Source organism: Gymnoscopelus braueri (assembly GCF_963280865.1).
Source record: "Gymnoscopelus braueri genome assembly, chromosome: 23".
NCBI classification, from domain to species: Eukaryota; Metazoa; Chordata; class Actinopteri; order Myctophiformes; family Myctophidae; genus Gymnoscopelus; species Gymnoscopelus braueri.
In genome coordinates this window covers 39645102-39671383 of record NC_137625.1, presented here as the reverse complement: position 1 = coordinate 39671383, position 26282 = coordinate 39645102, and the positions used below count along the sequence as shown (strand labels likewise).

The following is a 26282-nucleotide window of genomic DNA, read 5'->3' as shown; positions in this document are numbered from 1 at the left end:
CTGAAGAGGTGGGTTTTCAGCCTGCGGCAAAAGATGGGCAGTGACTCTGCTGTCCTGACATCAGTGGGAAGTTCATTCCACCACTGTGGGGCCAGAACAGAAAAAAGTCGTGATCGTGTGGATCGGCCAGAAGGACCCTTGAGTGACGAGGCAATCAGTCGCCCCGAGGTGGCAGACCGAAGTGGTCGGGCAGGGGTGTAGGCATGAAAGCTGAATTATCTTGAAGATTAGTTTAGCCAGTTCACCCTGTACCCGATTCCACGAAAGAGAATTGAAGCAAGCCTACCTTAGTTACCATGGCAATTTAGCTGTGAAGTTAGCCTGGTCAGGAGCAGGCTAACAGCCAAGCTTACTTAATCCAGTGTCTTTGTTCTTCAAGTTTTTCCACAGTTAATTCAACACATGTGTTTGTATATGGACTCATTTGAATGACCCTGCATTCAAATAAAATGAAATCAATACAATAAGATATAATCAATGTAATTATATTACTGAAATAGTGTGTGACCATGAATCATAATTGTTTCACAATGACTCATGTGATATGTCATTGTCAATGACAAGGCCTAGCTCGACAAAGTCGCTCCTTTTCAGCCTGGCTTGGCGTTCATGGAACCGAATAAACCAGGCTATACGGACCCGACTTTGTCAAGCCTGGATTTCACTTAAAGGGTTAGTTCAGATTTTTTGAGTATTTTCTGTAAGATACTAATGTTTGTGTACAGAATCACTGCACCGCGGCAGCCTACTCACACACAAAATATATGACACAAAAAATAGTACCATGTGACAGAGGGGTCGAAATTGAACGAAACCTGCTCTATATGGTAGAAATAGGTCAACAATACAAATGACGCTAGTTTTTTAAATTTATTTATTTTTAATGAGCGGCCCCCACCAAATCTACTAATCTAGCGGAACTACTTCATATTTATCAGAAACGGACCATAACTCTGACCACGGGACTCGGGCAATCAATTAATACCTTTGTAACCACTACATTAATGGTAAGTATTTCCTACAGAAAATACTCAAAAAATCTGAACTAACCCTTTAAGGCCAGGCTTATTTAATTCACCTTTCGTGGAATAGGGCCCTGGATTTGACTTAAATCCAGGCTTATTTAATTCTCCTTTCGTGTAATAGGCCCCCGGTTGACAATGGTTAACATTATGCAGTTACTGTTCCTACCCAAAGCATAGGTTGAACCTGTGAACATCGGCTGACTTGGGCTGGGTAATATCGTCACTGTCAGGCAAAAACCTTTTATCTACATCTTTCAACTTTTTAAAATATTGTTTATTAATGCTCTCCTTAGTTATACGGGTAACCGTTATAAAAAAAATATTTTGTGAAAACACTTGATAGTCCTCCCCACAATACCGTAACAAATAGTGATATTTATTATCATCTTATGTCAATATTGCACATCACGTACTGTAAGCTGACCTAATGTATGACAAAAACAGGTAGCACAAAAAACTAACACACATCCCTTGAATTCTGACAGTATAGTGCAGTAAGTTACAGTTAAGATGCAGAGACAGCGGACCTGAGAGTTTGTTGGAGGCACAGACAGTACAGTCCCATAATGTACGCAGCATATCGTCTCTGTCGGGTGAAAACCTCATACGTCCAAAAGTAGGGCATTAATTTACAAAAAGTTTAAATATGGAGATAAGAGGTTTCTGCCCGACAGCAACGATATTGTTGCTGTCGGGCAGAAACCTTGTATCTCTGTTTTTTTTATGTTTTCCCATAAATGAATGTCCTACTTCTGTCATACTATCAAAAATAGTTTACAGAAATTAGTTATTATTATTTCTTTAAGTGGTTCGGTGTGGGTTTCATAGATATTTAACCAATGAAAAGCGAGCTTCACACCAGACAGTGACGATATCAGATGATGGTAGCTGAGTGAATGTACAGTAAGTAAGCTTTGTACTGTAGCCAAGTTTGAAAATGCATCTGGGAAGGGCTTGTTTGGCGTGAGGAAAACCTGAGAGATTGTAACATGTAATATCCATCTTGGTACATGCAGGACGTGTCGCAGTACATAAAGTGGTTCTCGAATTGGGGTCCGGGGACCCCCAGGGGCCTTTGACGGAGTTCCAGGGGGTCCCCATAAAAAAAGAAGAAGATTTTGAAGATTTTGTACTACTACAAACTCACGGTGTGCTGTGAGCTTGTAGATCTGCAATTGTTGATACATTTGGAAACATCTTGAAAAAAGTACAAAAATATGAATAATTTGGACATTTATAACATACATCTTCACTTATGGGGCTCCCTGGCACAAAACGTTTTCAGATGAGGGTTCGTGGCCAAATAAATACAATTGACAAATTGACAAATTTGGGGGTCCTAATGTTTGAAAATCACTTCCTCTTCCTGGGGCTCTTGTCAGAATCCTGCCTGATTGGGACGTCCTGCTCCATCGAGGCCTTCACCTTCGACACAACCTGCGGCTCCTTGGTCCTCTTGGTCTTAGGCTCTGGCTTGGTCTTGCCGCTCTGTCCGTGGCTGCAGCCCCGCTTGCTGCTGCCACGGTCCCAGGACAGCAGGGACTTGAGGAGGCAGACGGTGGCAACGGCGGCAAAGAGAGACTGGAGCATCAGTGGCCCAGGCAGATTCTGGACATGTGCTCTCAGCCGCTTCAGAACCTGGACTAGGGCGGAGTCGGGATCGGACCGGTCCTGGTCCTCTTCCTGTGCAGATGACATTATCATGGATTAAGCAAGGGTGATTAGGCACCGACACGTATCGTAGCAGAGGTGCATAATCAACCTGAAGGGATTTATTTATCAATAATGACCGGCTACCGTCATTAACCCGCTTATTACATGGCTACTTAAAAAATGGACCCAAAAGTAACAACAAAACAAAGTATTTCCTTGCTTACGGCAATGAGTGTTGCGCTGGGCGGACACGGTCGCCTCGGAAAACAAGGAAGTGTTGATCAAATAGAAACATTTTTTGTTAACTGTATTGTCTATTTCTCACTTCAAATGTTTTCAAAAACATTCTTGAGAGCAATGTTTAGTTGTAAATGACATGGTGTGTTTGTTTACATGGCTGTCATGTTGGATACAGCATAAAATAAAGCAGCGCAGGTTGATATGAGCAGGTGCTCTGAGTCTTTGATTAGACAGCGGTCTGTTATTGAGCTCAATGGTCACTATCCAGAAATACCACACCGCTGAATTCAGCGATTGACCAATCAGAATCAAGCATTCAACCAAGGCGTGTAATAAAGCAAAATAAAACCTATTACTACCGAAAAAATGCCTAATCTGTGCAATTTGCTCTGTGTGAAACAGCGTTTTCAGCGCTCAATGCGTTTTCTTTTTTTTTTTACATTAGGACAACATTGTGTAGCATGGAATTTCTTTTTAATGGTTTTTAGTTACATTGGACGACATATTGTAGCATGGCATTTTTTTTAATGTTTTTTTTAAGTTGGACGACATTGTGTAGAATGGCATTGGTTTATGGTTTTTACATTGGTACCGACATGATACAGTTTTGATACCTTTCTGTCCTGTTCTATCATGTTATCACTTATCTGGTGCTGTATTTTTAAGATTATTTCACAAACATGAACTGTTGTATATTGTCCTTGTACATCATGAATTGTTTTGTACAAAGTATCAATGATGCTGACTATGATACTGACCGTGATACTAACCAAGATACTGACCAAGATACAGATAGAATTCCTGTTTTCTATACATCCCTAAGGTTCATGAAAATCCCACTAACCCTCCTGGACGCCCCATAGTTTCAGGCATTGGTTCTCAAACATTTCCACCTTTTTTTCCCCATCAGGCTGAACAGCTTCCATCTTATGTTAAGGACACGGGCCATTAAATCCATAGCCCCACTTCCCACAGACATAATATTAGTGACTTTGGATGTGGAAGCACAAATGTTCTTCATGGTGGTGGTATTCAGGCCCCTGAACAGTTTTTTTTAATCGCGTAGCACAGACTCAAAACCCACAAACCATTGCAATAACACTCTTGCCGAGCTAGTGCTCACTCACAATTTCTTTATGTTGACTTTTTCCCATAACCAACCCTTTTCTCCCCAATACAAAAGGTATGTACAGTAGATTGTTTGTGCCTGTTTTAATGCCAAAAGACAAAGAGATTAATAAATATGAATAAATAAATACACCAGTGTCTATCGCAGACCACAACTAACACAATCATAGTGGGGCAGTCATAGCTGAATGGGTAGAGAGGCCGTGTTGTTCGATTCCCAGCCCCGGCAATGTTTCGAGGTGTCCCTGAGCAAGACAGTTAACCCCTAACTGCTCCCCCTCTCCGTTCAAGTCTGACCACTTGGGAAGCAATCAGCTGGGTGAAGCTGAAAACAGAATTTCCCCCCACAGGATCAAAATTATTATTAAATATGAAGCATGTCTTACATTCAGTCCGTGTTGTGTTAGCATCCCCTCCAGGGTGGCATCACCCAAGCGCACTGTGGGATAGACCTCTTCCATTATGTCTCTCCTCCACCATTGTTTGGGACTAGACCTGTTCACAAACGTGCACAAAACAAAACAAAACAAAACAAAACGCCACTCTTTTATGGGATGGGTTGCAGAGAGCATGATGTCAATTTGTTTTCATCTCAGAATATGATTTTTGCATCGTATTCCTGAACCTTTCCTGTACATTTACTTATGTACTGTCCTTAAGTACAATTTTGAGGTATTTTTACTTCAGTGGAGCATTTCCAATTTTCTGTACTTTTACTTCTACTTCACTACATCTCAGAGGAAAATATTGTACTTTTACTCCACTACAATCATTTGAAAACTTTAGTTACTAATTTAGATTTTTATAACTAAACATATTTTAACCAATTAAGCTCTATATATATTTAGCTCACAACACGTTGCGATGCGACGCGTTGTGAGCTTGTAGATGTGCTATTTTCAAGATTTTTATACATTTAGAAAACTTGAAAGGGACATTCTGCATAATGAGTACTTTTACTTTGGTACTTTAAGTACATTTTGATGCCAATACTTTTGTACTTTTACTCAAGTAAATTTAGAATTCCGGACTTTCACTTGTAGCAGAGTATTTCTACATCGCAGTATTGATACTTTTACTTAAGTAAAACATTTGAGTACTCTTTTCACCACTGATCAGGACCCACAAATTCACCGAAGTGTTCGCGGCCCACCCATCTGACCACGGCAGCCGAATGTTAAGTGGTCAGATGGGTGGGCCATGTGCATTTTCAGCGCATGTTTATTTTAACGATCAATTGATTGATTAATTGAATACTTTATTAACACGTTTGAAAAACAGTCAATCAAAAGAATATGGGTTGGATCAATGGAACTAACGTAGTACACTTTGAGTTCAACATTTATCGGCATCACAATGAGAACAAATTTTACAAGGTTTTAACACATCCACCGCCAGAGGTTAATCTCATAATGTACTCACCAGTGCCAAGGTGTTTTTGTTGTTTTTTTGTTTTTTTCATGTCGCCATAGATCTTGTTAAAATCCTTAAGATTGAGCCGTGAACGGTCTGTTTACATCCGCGAGATCTCCCTGTATCTCCCAGTGAAGATCGCGTGTCAAACGGGGCATCCATGTTTGAGTTAGAGCGGATTACGTTAAACAGTGAAATGCGAGGAGAAAAAACTACAGGAAGAGAATTGAGTTTCAGTTTCGTCTGTAGAACGAGAGCGGGCGTGATCGTCGAAACCGGATCCCAAATAATTCTATTTCCTGTCATCAAACCGGAAACGGAAGTGGATCAAAAAAATTCCGAAAGTGCACCCGGACCGCGCATGCGCGAAAAGACCGCAGCCCGTAGGACTACGGGCTCGGCGCTTAACCGTTGGATTTAACGGCCCGTAGAACTACGGGCCCGGCGGTAAAGGTGTTAAAGAAGAAAAACAAGTTATATTATCATTCAAATCTTATGTTTTTCCAATTATTTGGGGGCAATATCCGGTCAGGAGGTTGGGAATGGCTGTGATAGAGTGAATGTAAGTGTGAGTACTGACCCGTCCTCGTCTTTGTGATAGACTGAATGTAAGTGTGAGTGAGTACTGACCCGTCCTCGTCTTTCCCAGTGAAGCGGTACTTGTAAAGACTAGCTCGGAGATATGTGGGCGGGGCTTTACTGAACGGATACAGGTCCTGGTCTTTCTGGAGCAGGTCAACCACTACAATGAACACACACACACACACACACACAATACATAATGTACTATGGCCTATCTAAATTACATAATAAATGGAAATAGGCAATCTACAACTATTTTTGAAAATCTCTCAATATTATTCAACAGATTAATTCAAACAGATGAATGGAGAAGACGATGATGCTAAATGTATTAATAATTGTGATTATCTCTAACATCTGCGATAAGGCGATTATGTAATAATTGTGACATAATGGTGAACTCACCATCCCCCTTTCCCTGCAGCAGAGCCTGGACCAGCCCAGTGAACCAGCGGCCATGCGGCCAGCCGCCAGCTGGTACCACCTGGGCTGCCTGCTGCCACATCAGCCAGTCCAGTCGGGCCTGGTAGGGGGCTACTACTGGGGGTGCCATATCCACATTACCAGGCCTATACATCCACTGGATCTCCTAGGGAAGTCAAGTCAAGTTACGCTTATTTGTATAGCACATTTAACCTATTCAATCCTGGAAAGCATCTGTGTCATTTTAGATTTTAGCTATAATATGTATAGCAAATTGGTTCTCAAATCATTTGAGAACCCCCCAAGGGTCCAAAAGTGACATGTAGACATTTTACCTTCCAGGTGGTGTTGTCCATGCTGCCTTCTAGAACCACCTCAGTCCGCCCTCCGTGGTCCTGTCTGATGGTGCCAGATAGGGCGTAGCTACTGACCAGCCTATATGGCTGCACCAAGCTGTAGGCTTTCCTCACCTCAGGAATCACTCTACTGCCAGACACTGGCTCCATAGATGTGTATGGGACCTGGTCAGAGAGAGAGTCAGAGAGAGAGAGTCAGAGAGTGAGAGTGAGCGTGAGACAGAGAGTGAGAGAGAGAGAGAGAGAGAGAGAGTGAGTGTGAGAGGGAATCAGAACTTTATTGCCATATCACTGGTTTACAGGTGTAAAGAAGTGGGTGAAATTCACACGGTAAGGATCCTGCCAATCGCCACCAGGGAGACTGTGTTTGAATGTTTCAAGGTGCATCCACTTTGGCCCGGTGTCACAAACACAATAGACCATATTCACACGGTGGCCATTTTGGCATTTTGCATTGAAGAAACGGGGTGGCATTTCATTAACTTAATAGCAAAATGGCCGCCATGTGAATATGGTCTATAGGCCGTGTTTGTGTCGCTGCACTAGCGTCTCCTACAGGTTGGTCAGGGTGCATGTTCAGTGCGCTGTGTGACTCCACGTGCGTCACATGCCCCCAGTGATGCTCTTCACTGTCGGGTGGAAAGAAGCAGACTGACGACGACGGCGTCACGTGTGTATCAGCTACACCAGAGTTGGGATGCGTAACCGGGGGAAACCGGATACAACATTGAGGAACCGGTTTATCACACTGTCAGAGCTGGTATGTGGAATTCACGTCTGCTATACAATTACAAAACCGGTGGTTCTCAAACTTTTTAATTTCAAGGACCACTGAGAGTGTACAAATGGAACCAAATGGACCTGTAAGGGTCCATTTGTACACTCTCAGACCAGTAAGGGTTACAGACCTGTAAGGGTCCATTTGGAAACCCCTATAGGAATCGTTAAAGGGAATACCAGTTCCAGTTCATTTTCCCATAGCTTGGTTTGATTGGCTCGGCAGCAGTCAAATCAAATCATACAATCAAATGAAACTATGAAAAATTAGAGTTGATAGAATAATTCAATGGGGAGAAATAAAACTGATTGCAAGCTAGATGAACAGGTGATGGTTGATCTGTCTGTCTGAACTTACCACACTGAGGGTGAACAACGCTACCGCCGCAGCACCGAAGACGAACCACTGAAGCAGAGCCCAGAGCTTCCAGAACACACCCCTCACAGACACCACGGCGCTGGGAGAGAGAGAGACATTTTAGCTGCCAATTAATTGTCCTACAAATAATTGTGATTAACATTTTAATTTTGTTTTTGGCATCCAACATTGGAACATATACCGTAATATTGCACTGGGCGTAATACACACAGGAATGACTGACAATGACTGCTACCAATGATAAAATATAAATAATGTACAATGGCCAAAACAGGCCATACATTTAATACTTTTATCCTTTCAAAAATGTTCGAAAATAGCGAAAATAGGTCATCTAGTGGCTCACAACGTGTCACATCGCAAAACCTTGTGTGCTTGTAGATCGGCATTTCTTTTTTTAAATTAGCTTCTGACGATGCTAAAATTGCGATCGGGCGATTATTTAATAACTTGTGACAGGCCCCATGTACAACAAACACAATGAAAAGTGAACTCACTCCAGCATGGATGCTACCAGTTCCCAGGTGAGAGAGAGCACGCCCATCCAGATACTGGGCACCGTAACCAGCTTCAACACCTCTGCAAACTGCTGCTGAGAGAAGGCTGCAAGCCACAGGAGATGGAGAGCTCTATGAGCTTTTCAATTCATTTTCACCACTGCAGCATGAATTAACTGTTCTGGATCAACCTGTGTGACGGGGCCCACTAGTGGGCCGTGAGGATATAGCAAGTGGGCCCCCACATAATTGGCAAAACACAAAAATAATTATGATAATATAACATTATTAAAACATTAGTGTACCAATAAATGTCACAGTCAGATGGTCCTGAATGTCCCCCCACCATGTAGCAATCAACAAATGTATTTATTTTCCCGACCAGCGCTGGTCTAGCAGCCCGCTGTTCTGGTCTAGCACCCACCGTTTCCCATTGTGTTGCGCAATCGACGTTGTGCATTGGCTGCATGCTTGCCTCTCGCCGTAATGACCGTTCTGTTACTGGCTACGTGCAGTTGCTCTCTCAACACGATCAACTAGGTGTCAGACAAGCTAATACACAAAAAATCCCTGTTCTTTGTATGCTGGCTGTGGGTGTGAAAGAAGAATCAAGTGCTGCTATGTTAGACTAGGCCAGGGATCAGATTACTGCAGCACAATATTTGGGGAAACAAAGTTGTTCCCCCTTCAGTTAAAGTGAGAGACGAGAGCGCACGCACAAAGCGCATTAAACCTCCGTGGAATCAAAGTGCACCGTGGCACGTGTGATCATGGATTAGGCTACTTATTCATTGAGGTGAAAACATGCAATTTAATGTCATTGTCTTTAGGCTGCTACAGCTTACATCACTTTACATACTGTGGTAGAACAGCATTTTAGGTTTGTCAGGTCCATAAAATAATGGGTGCCGTCCGGGTGCGTCTTTCTTTTTCCTTTTTTTTATGTCGGCTCCACTCGGATCTCTGAACCAATTTCAGGTTCCATTAGGGTTTCGGTCCGTCATTTTGAACCCGTGAAGAGCTCTATGTGTATAATAGCCTATCTAATCTAATATGTTCATTATTTATTCCTTATTCCTTAGATTCCTTATTACTAAGTGATGTTTATTGAAATGCAATCCTATCCCCTTTTCATGTAGTTCTTCTAACTTTCACAATAGAGTAAGCTTGAATGTCCCTTAAATAGAAAGTCTGAAAATGACTTTAACATTTACAATCTCGTCTTTATCCGGAGCTACTTAGTGCTTATAGTAAGTTAATTCAATTCCGAGGACTCGTTGTCCATTTGGTTACATTTGTATACTCTTCAGAGTTATACCAAAACTGATGGTGATGTCATGACGTTCACCCCCCCCCCCATAATGTCCCTTCACTTTTTTCCTCCTGCTGGCGCGCTTGGCTGGCATGAGTCATTGACAGCACCCACCTATTTCGGAGGATATGGTTTTGGCCTCCCAGTTGAGCCTCAGCTGAAAGAGCGTTATGGTGCCATAGATTATGAGAACACAGATAGCCGCCTCGACCAGCAGAGTCAACCAGGACATCAGGGCTTGGCTCCAAGCTGGTGACACAAAGACAGTCGATGAAAGACCATTAGATCAGGCTGTGTCAGCAAATGATAAACTTAAACATGGCACCCTGGTGGTGGCACCGTCAGTCAGTGTGCATGTGTCCTGGGCAGTGTTGGGCAATATTACTCAGGAGAATAATATGTTACTTATTACTCCTTTAAAAAAGTCATATTATATTACTTATTTCTTGGAATCAAGAGTAATGTATTATATTACATATTACTTTTGTCCCACCCCCACAGGAAAAAAAATCTGTTTAGCCAGCTCCTTTTAGAACAGAATCCAATTTACTGTTCCCAATGTTGCGATGCGTCTACAGTTACATCTGGTAGGATTCACTTTTCATTGTCATTATGAAAGTTTCTTGAATTCTGACGAAGCAAGTTAATTAACATGAAGTAAATTGAGCAAACAGGAGGAGTACTGTGTGAGTCTTCTCTTCTGCAGCAGCAGGCTGTCCCTGCCTGCGTCTGACACACACACACACACACACACACACACACAGCGAGCTACAATATAGGTGCAAGTTGAGTGTGGTCGTCTTGTGCCGCAGCAACAACAATTATTATATTAATGTTGAAGTAAAATAAATATAAGGAACTCAAATTCAACTAGTAACTTTACTTTACTAGTAAAGTAACTACCGTACATAATTGCCAGACCCAAGGGGTCGGCCTACAGGAGGCTTTGTCGGTCGGTCGGTCGGTCGGTCGGTCTGTCCCTCTTTTCCTCTGCACACACGTCATGCGAAGTCCGGCCATTCAGATTTCAACCACTAGGGGTCTGGCAGTGCTCCGAGGAGCACCTTTTCTAGTTTTTTTAAAGCAGTAGTAGCTACAGTATAACTAGTTACTAATTTGATACTCCCAGGATACTCAAGTCTATGTATGTTAGCAAACTCCCCTCTTTAATCCTGAAATCTCAGCCCAGGGACAGTGCTGTTGACTTAACGTACTGAACACAGCTGAGCTCACACATAAATTCCTACTAAGCAAAATGTCAACCTGTCCCTGTGTTACACGCACTGCTGCTTGGCTGTGCATGCACACTCCCTGGGTGCCAGAGCAGAATCTCTGCCCATTTTTTTTTCAGATCAGCCTGTTATAGCGCCACCAGGAGGCCGATTTTTGCAAAACAATTTTTTTGCTAGACCCAGGGGGTCGGCCTACATGAGGCTTTGTCGGTCGGTCGGTCTGTCCCTCTTTTCCTCTGCACACACGTCATGCGACCAGCGACGTCCGGCCATTCGGATTTCAACCACTAGGGGTCTGGCAGTGCCAGGTCTCCTGGTTCCCTTGTTGATAATACTCCTACAGATTCTATCCCTACATCACACAAATCGGTACACAGTATCTCTATAGTCATGTGATCAAGACGGATATGTCAGATTTTTCATATTCCATCCTGATTGGCTGCCAAGATTGGCAGGATTGCGATTTCCGAGAAATTTTGCACTACATTCCCACTAGGCCGAGGAAGAAATGGCACGTGAAATTTTTCAAATCAGCTTCATGGTGGTGTTATAACAGGCCGATTCGTGTTTTTACCTATATAACTGCACCGATCTGCATGACACTTTGCACGCACACTCCTTACAGGCTATACAAGGATCTACAAACTCACAAAGCATTGCGATGCGACGCGTTGTGAGCTTGTAGATCGGCTATTTCCACTATTTAAAAAAATTTATTCATAACATGGAAACGATCATTTCCACTATTATGGAAATGAATTGCGATTATCTCAAATAATTACGATTAGGCGATTAAGTAATAATTGTGACAGGCCTAGAATGAGCTTGACATCTAAAGCAGTATTTCTCAACAGGTTGGCCAGGATCCAAACAAATGACTCACAATATGTTCTGAAACGGAAACAGCTTTCGCTGAAGAATACTACCATATTATTTTTGTTTTGGCTAAATCCAAATTTGGATCCCAGTGAGTAACCAGTTGAGAAGCATTGGTCTGATGCTCAATCTAATGGGACTGAGGGTTGTGTCAGAAGGACGTAGCCTTTTTCATAATATACCTGCCCCACTGGAAGGTCCCTTAGTGTTCACTGTTCACTTGACAAAGCGATATGAACAGCTGCAGAGAGAACCTGATGCAGGCCTCCACAGAAGGCTAAAAAATAATAACACAAATTTGAGAATAATTCAGCACTGCAGGTGTAGCACCAGGATGAGATAACACTATTTTAATATATGGCCGTATTATCGCCCATTTGCTTTCAACAAGAACTCAGGATTTGACTGTGGATGATGGGGTTACGTACTCTTGGCTCTCCTCTTCTTGCCGTGAGCCATCCAGGACCTGACGTGCTCATCATCCAGCAGGGAGAAGCTCAGAGCCATGGACAACAGGGTCACGACGGACACGTTGGTCACCAGCATAGACACCACTCCGCTCACCAGCTGACACACACAGGGACACAATATAGTGACATAGACATGACAACGTTTTTTCCAGGCCAAGGACCCCTTGGCCGAGAGAGTGATGAAGCAGGGACCCCCACTACATATTGTATAAAATAGTGTTACAGATTAAACCTTTTTCCTAGTTTGACAGCATCAGTGTTGGGTAAATTTATGTTTTTAGTTTGTTTACCCATTATCTTTTCTATTAATATGTTGGATTTCATGTTAATGTGTATTTTAACTTTTAGACATTTAACCACTTAAACCCTCAATACTTAAATGTAAAGTTGACCTTTGGCTCTGTACTTGGTCTGCTCTTTTTTACCCCTACACCAAACGTATTCCCAAAAATATCTACAAGCTCACAACGCGCTGCTACGCGATGTGCGCTTGTAGACTGGCTAACGTTCCCCTCAAAATAGGGATGCTAGGGTTGAAAGTGGTTAAAAAAGTTCCTATCAGAGAAAGAATTGGCAGCCCCCTTGTAGCAATTCTGAGGACCCCCTGTTAAAGACCCATGACATACAGTAGATAGTAACTATGCTAATCCTTCTCAGGAGTCAATGAGGAGTCATTTCACGGTTTTGTAAACATGACTGCTTAGAAATGCTTACAGGGCTCATAACAATACATGGCATGGGACTTCCGGTATGCAGACGTAAGGGGAAGGACGTGCTTCGTGGCTCGCTCCACTATTATTTCCCATTTATCTTTCTTTTCTTGTTCAAAACTACTCTCTCTAATGTGAATCGGGCGTGTTATGTCCTTGAAGCAATTCTGGCCGGCCTCATTTGAAAATATGAGTAAAAAAGTAACAACTAGATCGCAAGACACGCCGAGACGAATGGCTAACAATGGCGGACAGGAGGGGCCTACCTCTGATGCTAATGCTAGCGCGGAGCTGGATGGCCTCGACCCAGCAACAGCCAGGGCTTTCCAGGCAATGACGGAACACATCACAAAAGCGATTGATGACAAAATGAGCCCGCTTTTGCTATCCATTCAGACTGTTGTGACTGAGCTACAAACGGCTGAAAAACGGATTGTCGAAATAGAAGAACGCGTGGAAGCGGTTGAAAAAGACGTCACCGACAACGACAGCCGTGTACTGCTGCTCGAGAAACAGCTACAAGACGCAATGGAACGGCTGGATTCAATGGAGGACAGGAACCGCCGCGATAACTTAAGGATCTACGGGGCTAAAGAGGGAATAGAAGGAGGTGACCCCCTGAAATACTTCGAGACCTGGATACCTAAGCTGCTGCAGATACAGACCAAGGCGGGGTCGATTAAATTGGACCGATGTCATCGCCTCGGTGCTAAAATCGACCAGGGATCCAAACAACACGACCGACCTGCCCCACGATGTGTGATACTTAAGCTACACAACTCCAGGGACAAGAAGACGGTGATGGACGCAGCCAGACTGGCCGCTGAGAGGGGAGAGCAGCCGCGGTTCCAGGACTCGACCATTTCTTTCTACTCTGACTACTGCAAGGGTACCCTCCAGAAGCGCAAGTCTTTTGACGACATCAGAAGGCAGTTGAAAGCGAAGAAGGTGGAATACTCTACGCAACACAATGGGGTGCTTCGCATAAAACATAATGGCAAGGTAACGCTGTGTTCCACTACGAAGACGGCGGCTGATTTTCTCAGCTCCCTGGGCTGAGCTCTCTTGTCCAGCTCTGGGGACATTATTTTTGGTGAGATTTGGGAGTGGGACAATGTTACCTTTAAACCAAACAAGATAAGTTATACATTCATTTTTTCTCTTCTTTATTTTTTTTTGTTATGATAAATGGGACATATGTTTTTTCTAAATCAACGTGTAATAAGGCGAGCTACAGCTCGGGGTTAGATAGCACAACAAGTGCGCTTTTGGCTAAGCTAATGCTAGTTTTTTCTCTGTGTTCTTTTTTCTTTTTTTGCTCTGAGGAGCGTTTTTCCTCTGCCTCTCGCTGAGGAAGTCCTGCATCGAGAGTCTATTTTTTGGTGGATGGATAGTTTTTGTAGACCCGTTTTCTTATGGGTAGTGGCTAACGTTGAAAGCCCTTTTTCTTTGTTTTCAGGTACTTTAGACTATAGCTTTGTATGTTTTTATGTGTGTGTTGCTCGCTCGACATGTGGATTGGACACGTTTTTTGATGCGCTGTTATTTGATCCTGGTGCTTACTACTTGGACACTAAACAAAGACTATGGTGCCACATTACTGTTTATATTTTTATTTCATTGCCAAGGGGACATCTCTCTTTTACTTATTTTTGTCATTACTTATTTCGCTATGACAGATGTCATTGAATAGTCTTAAAATATGTTCTTGGAACGTCAGGGGCTTGCATAAACCGATTAAGAGGAGAACAGTGCTGGCCTTTTTGAAAAAAGAAAATGTTAGTTTTGCTTTTTTACAAGAGACCTATTTGGAGGAGAGTAAAGATTTGCTTAAACTTAAACACACCTGGATTGGAGACGTATTCATGACGTCCTATGCATCTAACACCAGAGGGGTTGCTATTTTAGTAAATAAGAATGTTGCCTTCAGATCCACACATGTTATAAAAGATAAAGAGGGTAGATATGTGATTCTAAGGGGTATTTTGTTTGGGAAATCTGTGACTTTTATGAATATTTATTGCCCCCCAGGATATCCCCCGGATTTTCTAACCAAGGCATTCTCAGAGTTTGTGGAATTGAGTGCAGACTTTCAATATGTGGCTGGGGATTTTAATGTCCATATGAATCCTCTTTTGGACAGACGTCCCCCCTCTGATGGTCCACCCAGTAGACGAGCGAAAACGCTTGCCTCAATATGTGATGATATTGACTTTGCTGATGTCTGGAGGACACTTAACCCCTCTTCTAAAGAATACACATTCTTCAGCAACCCACATAAATGTCACACAAGATTAGATTATTTCTTTATACCCAAACGTCTGCTTAACTCAATAACATCATGCAAAATTGGCAGCATAGTTGTAAGTGACCATGCACCAATCTATTTAGAAATCTCCTTCCGTGAGATACATAGATCTTCCAGACACTGGAGACTCAATTCCAACCTCTTGAATAATGATGTTTTCATTTCTCATTTTGTTTCTCAATTTAATGCTTTTTATGAGGTAAATGCTGACTCTGCACCTAACCCAGCCATTTTGTGGGAAACCATAAAATGTTTTTGTCGCGGTATTATTATATCCTATACAGCCAGCAGGCGGCAGCAGAGGATGGCACAACAAGCTCAGCTTGAGGACAAACTATCCCAGGCAGAAAGAGACTATCTAACTGACCCCACAGATGGCAAACTCAGGGAAGTGAATGCTGCTCGTGTTGCTGTTGAATCCATGCTGTCCCTTCAATCAGATAAGAGTCTTAAATTTGCCAAACAACGTTTATATGAATCGGGGGACAAACCTGGTAAATATTTGGCTTACCTGGCTAAAAAGAGAGAAAACTCACAGACAATTGTTTCAATTAAGGATTCTGATGGCAATATTACTTATGAGACCCAATTCATTAACACCGTGTTTGCCGCTTTTTATAAAAAATTATACACCGCAGAACAGAGTAATGATGCCCCTGAATTAATGGATGATTTTTTCTCCAGCATTAACCTCCCTGTGATCTCAGATGAGCAGAGGACTATTCTAAATGCCCCTATCACAAAGGCAGAGATCCTTAAGGCCCTCACAAAACTTCAATCTGGTAAATGCCCTGGACCTGATGGCTTCGGATGTGAATTTTTTAAGAAATTTCAAGATGTATTGGTTGATCCCTATTTGGCCATGATAAATCACTCATTTGAAACGGGGATCCTTCCCCAGTCTTTGAGGGAGGCCAATATCACATTAATCCTTAAAAAGGGGAAATGCTCTGACAACTGCGACTCGTATAGGCCTATTGCATTATTAAATTCTGATTTAAAGCTACTTTCCAAAATATTGGCGCTACGCCTTGAGCAGTTTCTCCCTCTTATTATTGATATGGATCAAACAGGATTTATCAAGGGCCGGAACTCTTCTGACAACGTACGGAGGCTTCTTAATGTTATCCAATACATGCATAGCCGTAAAGAGGTCGGTCTGGTGCTTTCTCTGGACAGCCATAAGGCCTTTGACCGCATTGAGTGGCCTTACCTCTTTCATACTATGAGTGTTTTCGGTCTGGGTGACACGTTTATTAAGTGGGTTAAGATCCTGTACAATAACCCTCAGGCAGCGGTTCTCACAAACGGCCTCAGGTCTAAAAACTTCGCTTTACAACGCTCGAACAGACAGGGTTGCCCTTTGAGTCCTTTGCTGTTCGCCATCGCCATAGAACCGTTTGCCCAGGCTATACGCCAGTCTCCTGTGGTCTCGGGGGTTCTGGTCGGAGAGAGGGAGCATAGGATTACTTTATATGCTGATGATGTTCTTTTATTTCTAACCAGGCCTGATCTCTCTGTCCCCGGTGTTATGGATATCATTGACAAGTTCGGATCCTTCTCGGGTTATAAGATTAACTTCTCCAAATCAGAAGCCATGCCACTGGGCTCCCTCCAGACTGTTCCACGGGCCCCTGACCCGTTTCCATTTCGATGGTCCCCTGATGGCTTTGTTTATTTGGGTGTTCATATAACCCCCCTATTTGAACAAATGTACAGTGCCAACTTTACTCCTCTCCTGGATGTCATAAAGTCCGACCTTGACCGGTGGGCATCACTCCCACTGTCTTGGTTAGGTAGAGTAGCGCTTATTAAAATGAACATACTACCAAGGTTACTATATCCACTTCAAATGGTTCCTATTTTTCTCTCAAGCAAGGTGGTTAAGATCATTGAAGGCTGGCTGAGCTCGTTTATTTGGAGCAAGAGACGGCCCAGATTAAAATTCTCAAAATTACAACTGTCTGGCTCTGAGGGTGGACTAGATCTTCCCAATATAAAATGGTATCAGGCAGCTGCACAATTGCGGTTTATAGCGGCCTGGTTGAAGGGTGACCAGCCCTCAATTTGGCTAGATATTGAAGCTGCACAGTGTGATTGTCCCCTCCGGAATCTCTTGTTTCTTACGGACCCTAAAACAGTGAAGAAATGTTGTAAAAACCCAATTGTCTCCAACACGCTTAGGGCATGGAAGGTGGCGAGGCTCCTGGAGGGCCGAGACAAAATAACATCACCTCTCACCTCAATTCAGGGGAACCCCGACTTCCCTCCTGGCCTTAATGACCTTGGGTTTAATTCTTGGAAAGATGGTGGTATAACAACACTAGGGAATTTGTTTGAGGGTCCTATACTCATGTCATTTGATCAGATACAACAGAAATATGGTCTATCTCGCAGCAATTTTTTCAGATTCCTACAAGTGAGGGATTTCATTCTCAGGCGCACAACTCTTTCAACTAACATAGGCACCTCTCCAATTGAAAGAGCATTGATAATGGATTTTACAAGGGGTTTTATTAGCATTCTCTATGGCCTGTTAAGATCCAATACGACTGTTAACACCCTGGATACTAAGAGGAAATGGGAGAGAGATCTCGGGGTTGAAATTGCAGACGAAATTTGGTATGAAATATTTGAAAATGCAAAGAAACTTTCTGTGTGCAATAGAGCCTGGTCGATTCAGCTAAGAACCATACACCGATTACAGATCTCTCCTAGCCTTCGGCATAAAATGAACCCTAATCTATCACATCTCTGTCTTAAATGTAAGATTGAAGAGGGGGACTATATTCACTGTATATGGTCATGTCATAAGATCAGACATTATTGGTTGGGTGTTGTGCAGCAGTTGAATGAGATCTTCAATATAGAGTTCGAACCTGACCCCATGTGTTTGATTCTGGGACTTCCTGATAAAAAGATTATTAACAAGTTTCATAGACGTTTGTTTAATCTTCTAACCTACGCTGCGAGGAAAAATATTCTGTTGTCTTGGATTAATGAGAAACCACCAACAAAAAGAGACTGGCACAAAATAATCATGCAATGCATGCCGTTGGAATTTTTAACCTGCCTCCTACGTTCCACAACCGATGCCTTCTATAAAATATGGGACCCATATCTACACTTTATTGGCCCTCAACTAGCTGATACTTTAACGACAGGGTTCCTTAACAGGAGTGATACCGCTGACCTTGAGATATAATGTCTGAATCCTTGCTTTTTTATTTTTTTTTGTTTCTCATTTTTATTTTTCATCTTTTCTGTTGTGGATATATGTACTGTGATCTGTATTTCTTGTATTTCCTTTTTGTTCTTGGGGCAGTTACTCACCCATTTATGTAATGTCAAGCACCAACCATGTATATATATATTGTGTTATATTTTTGTTTGGTCCACTGTAAGTATTTGGAATCTATATTTGTATCCGTGTCCTTTTTCCTTTGTATCTGAGCTGAGCTGTTTGTCTGTTTTGTCTTGTCTTGTTTTGTTTTGTCTTTGAAAAATCAATAAACATACTATTGAAAAAAAAAACAATACATGGCATATTTGTCCTAAAGGGATAGTTCACCCCGAAAATGACTTTTTTTCTATCGATTACACACCCCATGGAGACTTGAATTCATGGAGATTTTTTTTGTTTTTGTCGCATTCCTAAGCCAATAATTTGATGACCGGCGCCGGCTCCGGTAGGAGACACAAAGTGTCAACTTTGAGTCTCCTACCGGAGACATTAGCATCTTTCCACCGGTCATCAAATTATTGGCTTAGGCGACAAAAACGAAAACATCTACATGAATTCAAGGCTTCATGGGGTGTGTAATTGATAGAAAATAAGTATTTTTTGGGGTGAACTATCCCTTTAATGTATAATTCAAGCCATATTATCAACTACTTTTTAAGTCAGGAAAAAAAAGGAAGTGAAACACTCATTTGAAACATTGTTCTCAAAGTCACCTGTATGTAGAAGGCCCCTAGGCGGAGACGACGGAATTCAGCGAAGTAAAGGAAAGGCAAAACGATTTCAGACACCAGATGTGCCACAGTGGCCAGCTTGAGGAGCCAGTCTGGCAGCTGGTAGGCAAACCAGGCTAGAGGTGTGGGACTGCCTTGAGTCTCCAGCATGTCACTCACCGCTAGAGGGACAGACAGACAGACATCACTTAACCCATTTAGACCTGAGGCCCATTCTACAAATGTCTTCTAAATCTTTTTTTTTTTTTTTAAACGTATGTTGGTATAATATCAGTAGTTCTCAAACATTTTCATGTCAAGGACCCCCAAAATGATATGTATTTGGCCGCGGACCCCTATCTCAAAATATTTAGTTCCAGGGACCTCGCAGAAGCAAAGATTTGAGTTACAAATTTTCCCTTTAAAAAAAAATCATATATATATATATATATATATATATATATATATATATATATATATATATATATATATATATATATATTCAAAGATTTGCACAAATGTTCATACATTTTCAAAAATAGCAGAACAAACAAGCTCATAGCGTGGCACTCGGGCTATGAGCTTGTATATCTGCTATTTTTGAATAGCCAAAGAAATCTAAAATGACACAGATGTGTTCCCGGTCGTCATGGATTAATGTCCAGAATGACAAAGCCTATGGTCTATTAGTGCTCATCCACTATTTAACTTCATTAATGAACATGAACTGAAATATACTCAGCTAGTGGAATGCAAGTTTACATGATGTACAGTGTTAATTTAGACAGCAGATTTTGATTTAGTTTTAGTCATAGTCTTTTGAATAAAATTCCATTTGGTTTTAGTCATCTGAAATGTTTTAGTCTAGTTTTAGTCAACTAAAACCAATCTACAGTTGATTTAGTCTACTGAAATACTTAGCTGTGTGCCGAAAATAGCCGATCTACAAGTTCACAAGGCGTCGCTGTAGAGCAGGTATTTTCGGAGCGCAGCACCCACGCCCAGTCAAATGACTTCCAGTTCTACTGGATCTCTTCTCCAGACTAGTCCCTCCCTAACATTTGTCTAGTTTTTTTTGTTGACAAAAATGTCAGTTCATTTATTTAGGCACAGTTTTAGTCATCATAGATTATTTTTAATTTTCGTCAGTGAAAAAAGGTAGTTTTTGTCATAGTTTTAGTCGACAAAATTAACACTGATGTACTGTACTGTACATAATCTGTATAATCCCTATAAAACTATAGAACAGCCATGCCATGTGCACACATCATTCACTTAATACAAAGCCGGAACACGATGATTGATCATTAAAATAAACTCTAAAAATGCACGCGGCCCACCCATCTGACCACTTAACACAGCTGGGTGGGCCGGGGCCCTGATCCAGAAAAGGCTGAGAACCTCCGATAAGAGGAAGTTCTGAAGCTTCCTACCACCACTTAGAGAGTGTTCTCTTTTGAGTCACGTTTGACATCCCAGTTTTATGACACCGTGCCACAAAATTGGAATCATGATGAAGACTTGTAGATTACAATACTTGCAGTTGTGCTGTGCATTCAAATAGGACTGGCCTATCTACAGTTTGATGCAAGGAAGAAAATAGTACCACGTGTGTGTATGTATACTGTATAAGACAGACAGAACAAACTAAATAGCTAATAGGCTATAGGCTAAAATTACCAAAATTGATAAATACATCTTTATATACAATATATTATATAATTAGCAATTCAACACTGGCCAGCCACACCTGATTCTTCAAACCTTACAATAAAAAATAAATTAAAAAAATATTTAAGTAGACCTGGGCCATTTGGTCACAACATCGAAGTGCAGTTTGCATCCATAACTATTTTGTAGCATCGTTTTCATTTGACAACAATCGCCTCCAGGGAAATCAGCGGTTTGCATGCGGCTTGTTTTACATGACATCATGTGGAGAAATGATTGAAACATCATCATGCTGGAGGCAATATGAGCAAGACGATAATAGAGCACTGTTTCCCAAACAGTGGGTTGGGACCCATCTTTGGGTCGCGGACCAATTTTTATGGGTCACAAGTTTTTTGGTTAAAATGTTTTAAAAGTTTAAACAAAAACAATCACAACTTTTCGTCAATTAAAATCAATTCAGAATTTTTCTAAAGTATTTCATAATAAACTAGAAAATGTGCTCCGAGGAGCACAGGTCTCCGCCAGGCGAGGTGGTAAAAGAAAGTACTGTTCCTGATTAATTCTGTCTTACCTAATTATATTACATATTGTGATGTCACGTGAAGCTTGACCAATGTTAGGTGTTCACAGACGGACGGACACACACACGGACGGACAGAGGGTAAAACATACTCTCCAGAGACAGAGACAAAAAGACAAAATCTAATAATTTCCATAAATAAATGAAGACAAAATCAAGAAGTAGTGAAAATAGCAGATCTACAAGCTCACAACGTGGTGTGACTGTGGCTAGACACTGGCTAGACTGATCATGCGTGAGGAAGTGTTTCTGCAATGGGCAGATGAAGTCAGATGCAACAGGCCTTCAGTATAGCAGTTACTCTGAATATTAACACTGCATACAGTAGCGTGGTGCATGTTATGTATTATACAATGCACTATTGACATTATACTACAGTAATCATTGCAGTAGATAAACAACACAGATAGTCTGCATATTGAAAATGTAAGTCGCTTGTGCTGATATCGCCCATACCTCAGTCATCTTTTAACCACTTAAGCCCTTTTATGCTTTGTCGTATGACGAATAGCAAAAACAGCCGATCTACCAGCTTGTAGATCGGCTTACTGTTAATAATTTAGTGAAACATTTACACCAGGGTTAATGTGGTTAATAAGCTTGTTGTCAAATGTTTCCCATCATGCAACACATCCATACTCCCCCGGAACATGAATGCATCTGCTGGAAATTAAGAACACACTCCTATTCCTATGGCTAAATGTATGACTAATTTGAGCACTTAGGACCCATTTCCTACTCTGAGACGTTTGATGGGCCGGGGCCTTGTTGTTACTAACCAGTGAGTCCCCACCAGGAGGGGCTGTAGCTAGCCAACTTGGCCACTCCAGAGCCAAAGGTGAGGCGAAACAGGAGCCAGCGGGCCAGCCAGAGGGTCACTTTGTTCGGATGGTAGAAGGAGGCACACCGGCCCAGGAGGTTGAGTGGAGCAATGAGGATTGTTAGAAAGCCAGCCTCCAGCAGAAGACTGTCCCTGTATCACAGACGGGACAAATAACATCAGCTGATCGCCACATTCAACAATTCAGTATTTAGTTTGACAGATGCATTGATTTAAAAGGCAACTAACCAATTTTATTCTTGTACTTGACAAAAAAATTATTCAGGTTGTTAAGAAAGTTCTGTCAGAAACAGGTACTTCATCTTAAAACAGTTGCTTGTGCTAAAAGCAGATTTTAGGAAACAGATTATCAGGTAAGTCAGTACAGGGGGCAACTTACCATGGAAGACGAAGGAAGTCTTTGTCTACCTGTCAACAAAACACAGTCAGGAGAAACCAGTCAACAGTATATTTACAAACTCATTTTAATTTGTAAACAAATGCATGTGGCCATTTTTACTCAGTGTACTGAGTTTAGTGTACTTGTGGGCAGGGGTGGATCTACAGATATATACGGCTAGGTAGGCCCAGGCAGGGGTGCCGATTTATGTCCGCGCTATTGGGTGCGCAACACCCGTCAGGAAAATTTGCGGTTATTTTCCAGGTTTGATACCTTTTTTTTTTTTTTTTTACTTTAATGGGGTTAATGCGGTTAATTTGGTACTCCATGAAGTGAAGATGTCTGAGTTTTTTTCTTTTTTTGTGATGAGTTTGTGATGGGTGCTCGTCATTTCTCCTGGGTGCTTTAGCCCCGAGGCACCCACAGTATCGGCGCCCTTGGGCCCAGGGCCAGCCAGATCACTTCCGTGATGCGGCAGCCATATCTGGCTGGCTACCCTAGTCAATGCTTGTGATTCCACAAAGCATCATAGAGTGGCCCAGAAGCTGCAAACAAAGGTGTGTCCTCTGCTAAAAAAAATACACACCGCGCCAATTTTTGCCGTTTGCCGCTTGTGGGAAGCAGCCAAATAGACAGTGAAAAATAATTGTATCCAAGTTTTAAAAAACTCAGGCCCGCCCACATTTTTCCAGGCCCAGTCAGAAGTGTAATCCTATCCGCCACTGTGGAGTATCTGTATCTGCCACTGCTTGTGGGAGTTGGCCTACTTGTGTGATCTTAAAAGAAATAATAATAATCACATCCAAACTTGAGCCTTGTCAAGGATTTCAATTCAAGCTCAGGACTCATTCAAGCTCTACACATATTTAACCCCACCCCAGCACCCCAGGATACCTGACATAGAGAGAGGTAGAGGCTCCAGAGAACGAAGTAGACCAGGCTGTTCCTGAGGGACGCCAGGACAGCGGTTCCCAGGGCCAGCAGAGCACCCAGCAGGCTGAACAGCTCCATCAGCTGCTGTCCGTCCAGCCTCAAGCTCCGCCAGAGCAGGAAGGGCAAGCCCAGGAGATGATCGTCTGGCTCCTCCACCCGATGCACGGGCACAACCCCCTGCTCCCCGTACAGGCCTGATCCCACACACACACACACACACACACACACACACACACGTTTAGAAAGGGGGAAAGAAATGTAGTTAACCCATTAAGACCGGGAACGCATCTGTGTGTCATTTTTAGATTTCTTTGGCTATTCAAAAATAGCAGATATACAAGCTCATAGCGCAGCACCGAGTGAGCAGGATGAGAAATCCTAAACGTTTTTGCAAATCTTTGGATATATGTATTTTTAAACCGAACATTTTTAACTCAAATCTTCTGGGGGTCCCTGGAACAAAATATTTTGAGATGGGGGTCCGCGACTAAATACATATCATTTTGGGGGTCCTTGACATGGAAAGTTTGAGAACCACATAGCAACATAAGTTTTTTGGATTTAGACATTTGTAGAATCCCCCAGAAGCAAAGATTTTAGTTTAAAAAAAAATCGCTTTAAAACAATATTCAAAGATTTGCACACATTTTCACAAAAAAAAAAGAAAGAAAAAAAATTGCAGATCTACAAGCTCATAGCCCGGCACTCGGTGCCACGCTATGAACTTGTATATCTGCTATTTTTGAATAGCCAAAGCAATCTTACAATGACAGAGGTGCGTTCCTGGTCTTAAAGGGTTAAATCAGTGTACTCATTTAAATGTCATGTTACATCAACCTCCTGTAGAATAAGACAATTCAATTAAAGGGAGTGTAAGTGATTGTTTTGTTAAAAAGCTCTATAATTCAACAAGTGGCCTATGCACCAAGTAGCCTTCATTAGGGCCTTTACCCTGATAAAGGCCACTGAAACAAATGTTAACTGGTCAATTACCGGTTGGAACTAGCCTACATGAAAGCTTTTTGCCCTCATGAAGAGTGCCCTGGACTAATTTCCTGTCAACATTACCATAGAGTGTTTGTTCAGTAACAGGCAGGGCCGGATACAGAAATTATTAACTGGGGGGGCTGGGGGGTCGGCTTCCTCGGCGCCGCGCTTCTTTTTTGGTTTTTTTTTAAAGTTTTTTGTGTATTACTGCTTCCTATTGTTCTTTTGGGCTTGTTTTCCTAGGCTTCTTTCTCTCGCAATATCTGGCAACACTGCCCATGGAAAATCAGGGCAGAGGATTATTTGAATTGTGCAATGATACATGATGGAATATGATTAAGGATTATTTTGATTATGGTAAGCTCACATTTTCATATCATGACATAAATGTAACTTTTATTTTTTTAAAGATTTTTTTTGGGGGGGCAGTCAGGGCATTTGGGGGGGCATTGCCCCCCCTTGCCCATGCCTAGATCCGGCCCTGTAACAGGTGTCTCCCCATCTCAACAGTTTTTTTTTTAATAGCAAACAGAAAATTTATTTTGTGGTCTGAATACCAATTTTACAGGATAAACAGGTTATTCATATAATTTAAAATAAATAAAAAAGCAAACGCACATATATATATCCATTAATTAAAAAATAATCAGAACATCTGATTCCTATAAATATTGAGTAGAATGAATACGCTTCTGTACTGCTGTTGCCTCTGAGATGTAGTGGAGTAGAAGTAAAAAGTACAGAAAATTGGAAATACTCCAGTAAAATTAAAACACCTCAAGAATTGTACTTATATACAGTACTTCAGTAAATATACTTAGTTACTTTACACCACTGCGTCAGTCAAGTGTGCACTGTCTGACGTCATTGTCCTGCTGTGACCTCAGCCCCTCACTCACTCAGACCCTTTGATCCATTCCCAAATCTCTCTCCATTCAGTCCATTGTAATGTTTGTAACGCCTGTTGAAACGCCACGCGGCTAAACAGGGACACATACTGAGTGATGATTCACCTCATGGCGATTTGATGCCAACATAATTGCTACTCTACTGTGCCGATTGTACAGTAAATGAAAACTGTACTAAGCAAACTTTTAACTGCCTAGAAAGTCAAGTCGACAAGCTATAATAGCCTATTGGTTTGAATGAGACCCACACACACACACACACACACACACGCCACAGAACCAAGTTCATTCACTTCATTGCCACAAATATTTCTGGAGTGAAGCAATAAAAGAAGCCTATCCTTTCCTATTTACTTCTCATGATCGTTTGCTTGAAGGAAAGGAAATCAAACAGGGCGGACAGGATTCATTGGATTCATTCCGATGCACATGTTTGGCATCTTCTTACCTGGAATCTGCATATACAGGGACGCAAAGGCAAACATGTAAATCATGGCCATACTCCACAAAAACATGTGTCGCGGATATATACTAATTTCCTCCATTTTTGCCCCCAAAAAAACAATCAACCGCGGTTCCTTCTGGACAACAAAAGTAACTTCTCCTTGAAGCGTAAAGCCCACGGCAGCAGCAGCAAGCCTCACA

The 26282-nt window shown here is 41.9% G+C and overlaps 1 protein-coding gene across 1 annotated transcript; it reads right to left on the bottom strand.

Moving 5' to 3' along the window:
- Positions 1–1380: 1380 nt before the first annotated feature.
- On the bottom strand, positions 1381–26282 carry LOC308080084 (lipase maturation factor 2-like). The gene is made up of 14 exons (XM_080421813.1): positions 26086–26282; positions 23704–23936; positions 22810–22838; positions 22369–22562; positions 19339–19517; positions 12322–12460; positions 9900–10034; positions 8474–8579; positions 7956–8055; positions 6800–6985; positions 6447–6630; positions 6090–6201; positions 4433–4541; positions 1381–2708 (listed from the first exon to the last, which is right to left on the bottom strand). The coding sequence occupies exons 1-14, from the start codon at positions 26180–26182 to the stop codon at positions 2379–2381; spliced, it is 2133 nt and encodes a 710-aa protein (XP_080277939.1). The 5' UTR covers positions 26183–26282; the 3' UTR covers positions 1381–2378.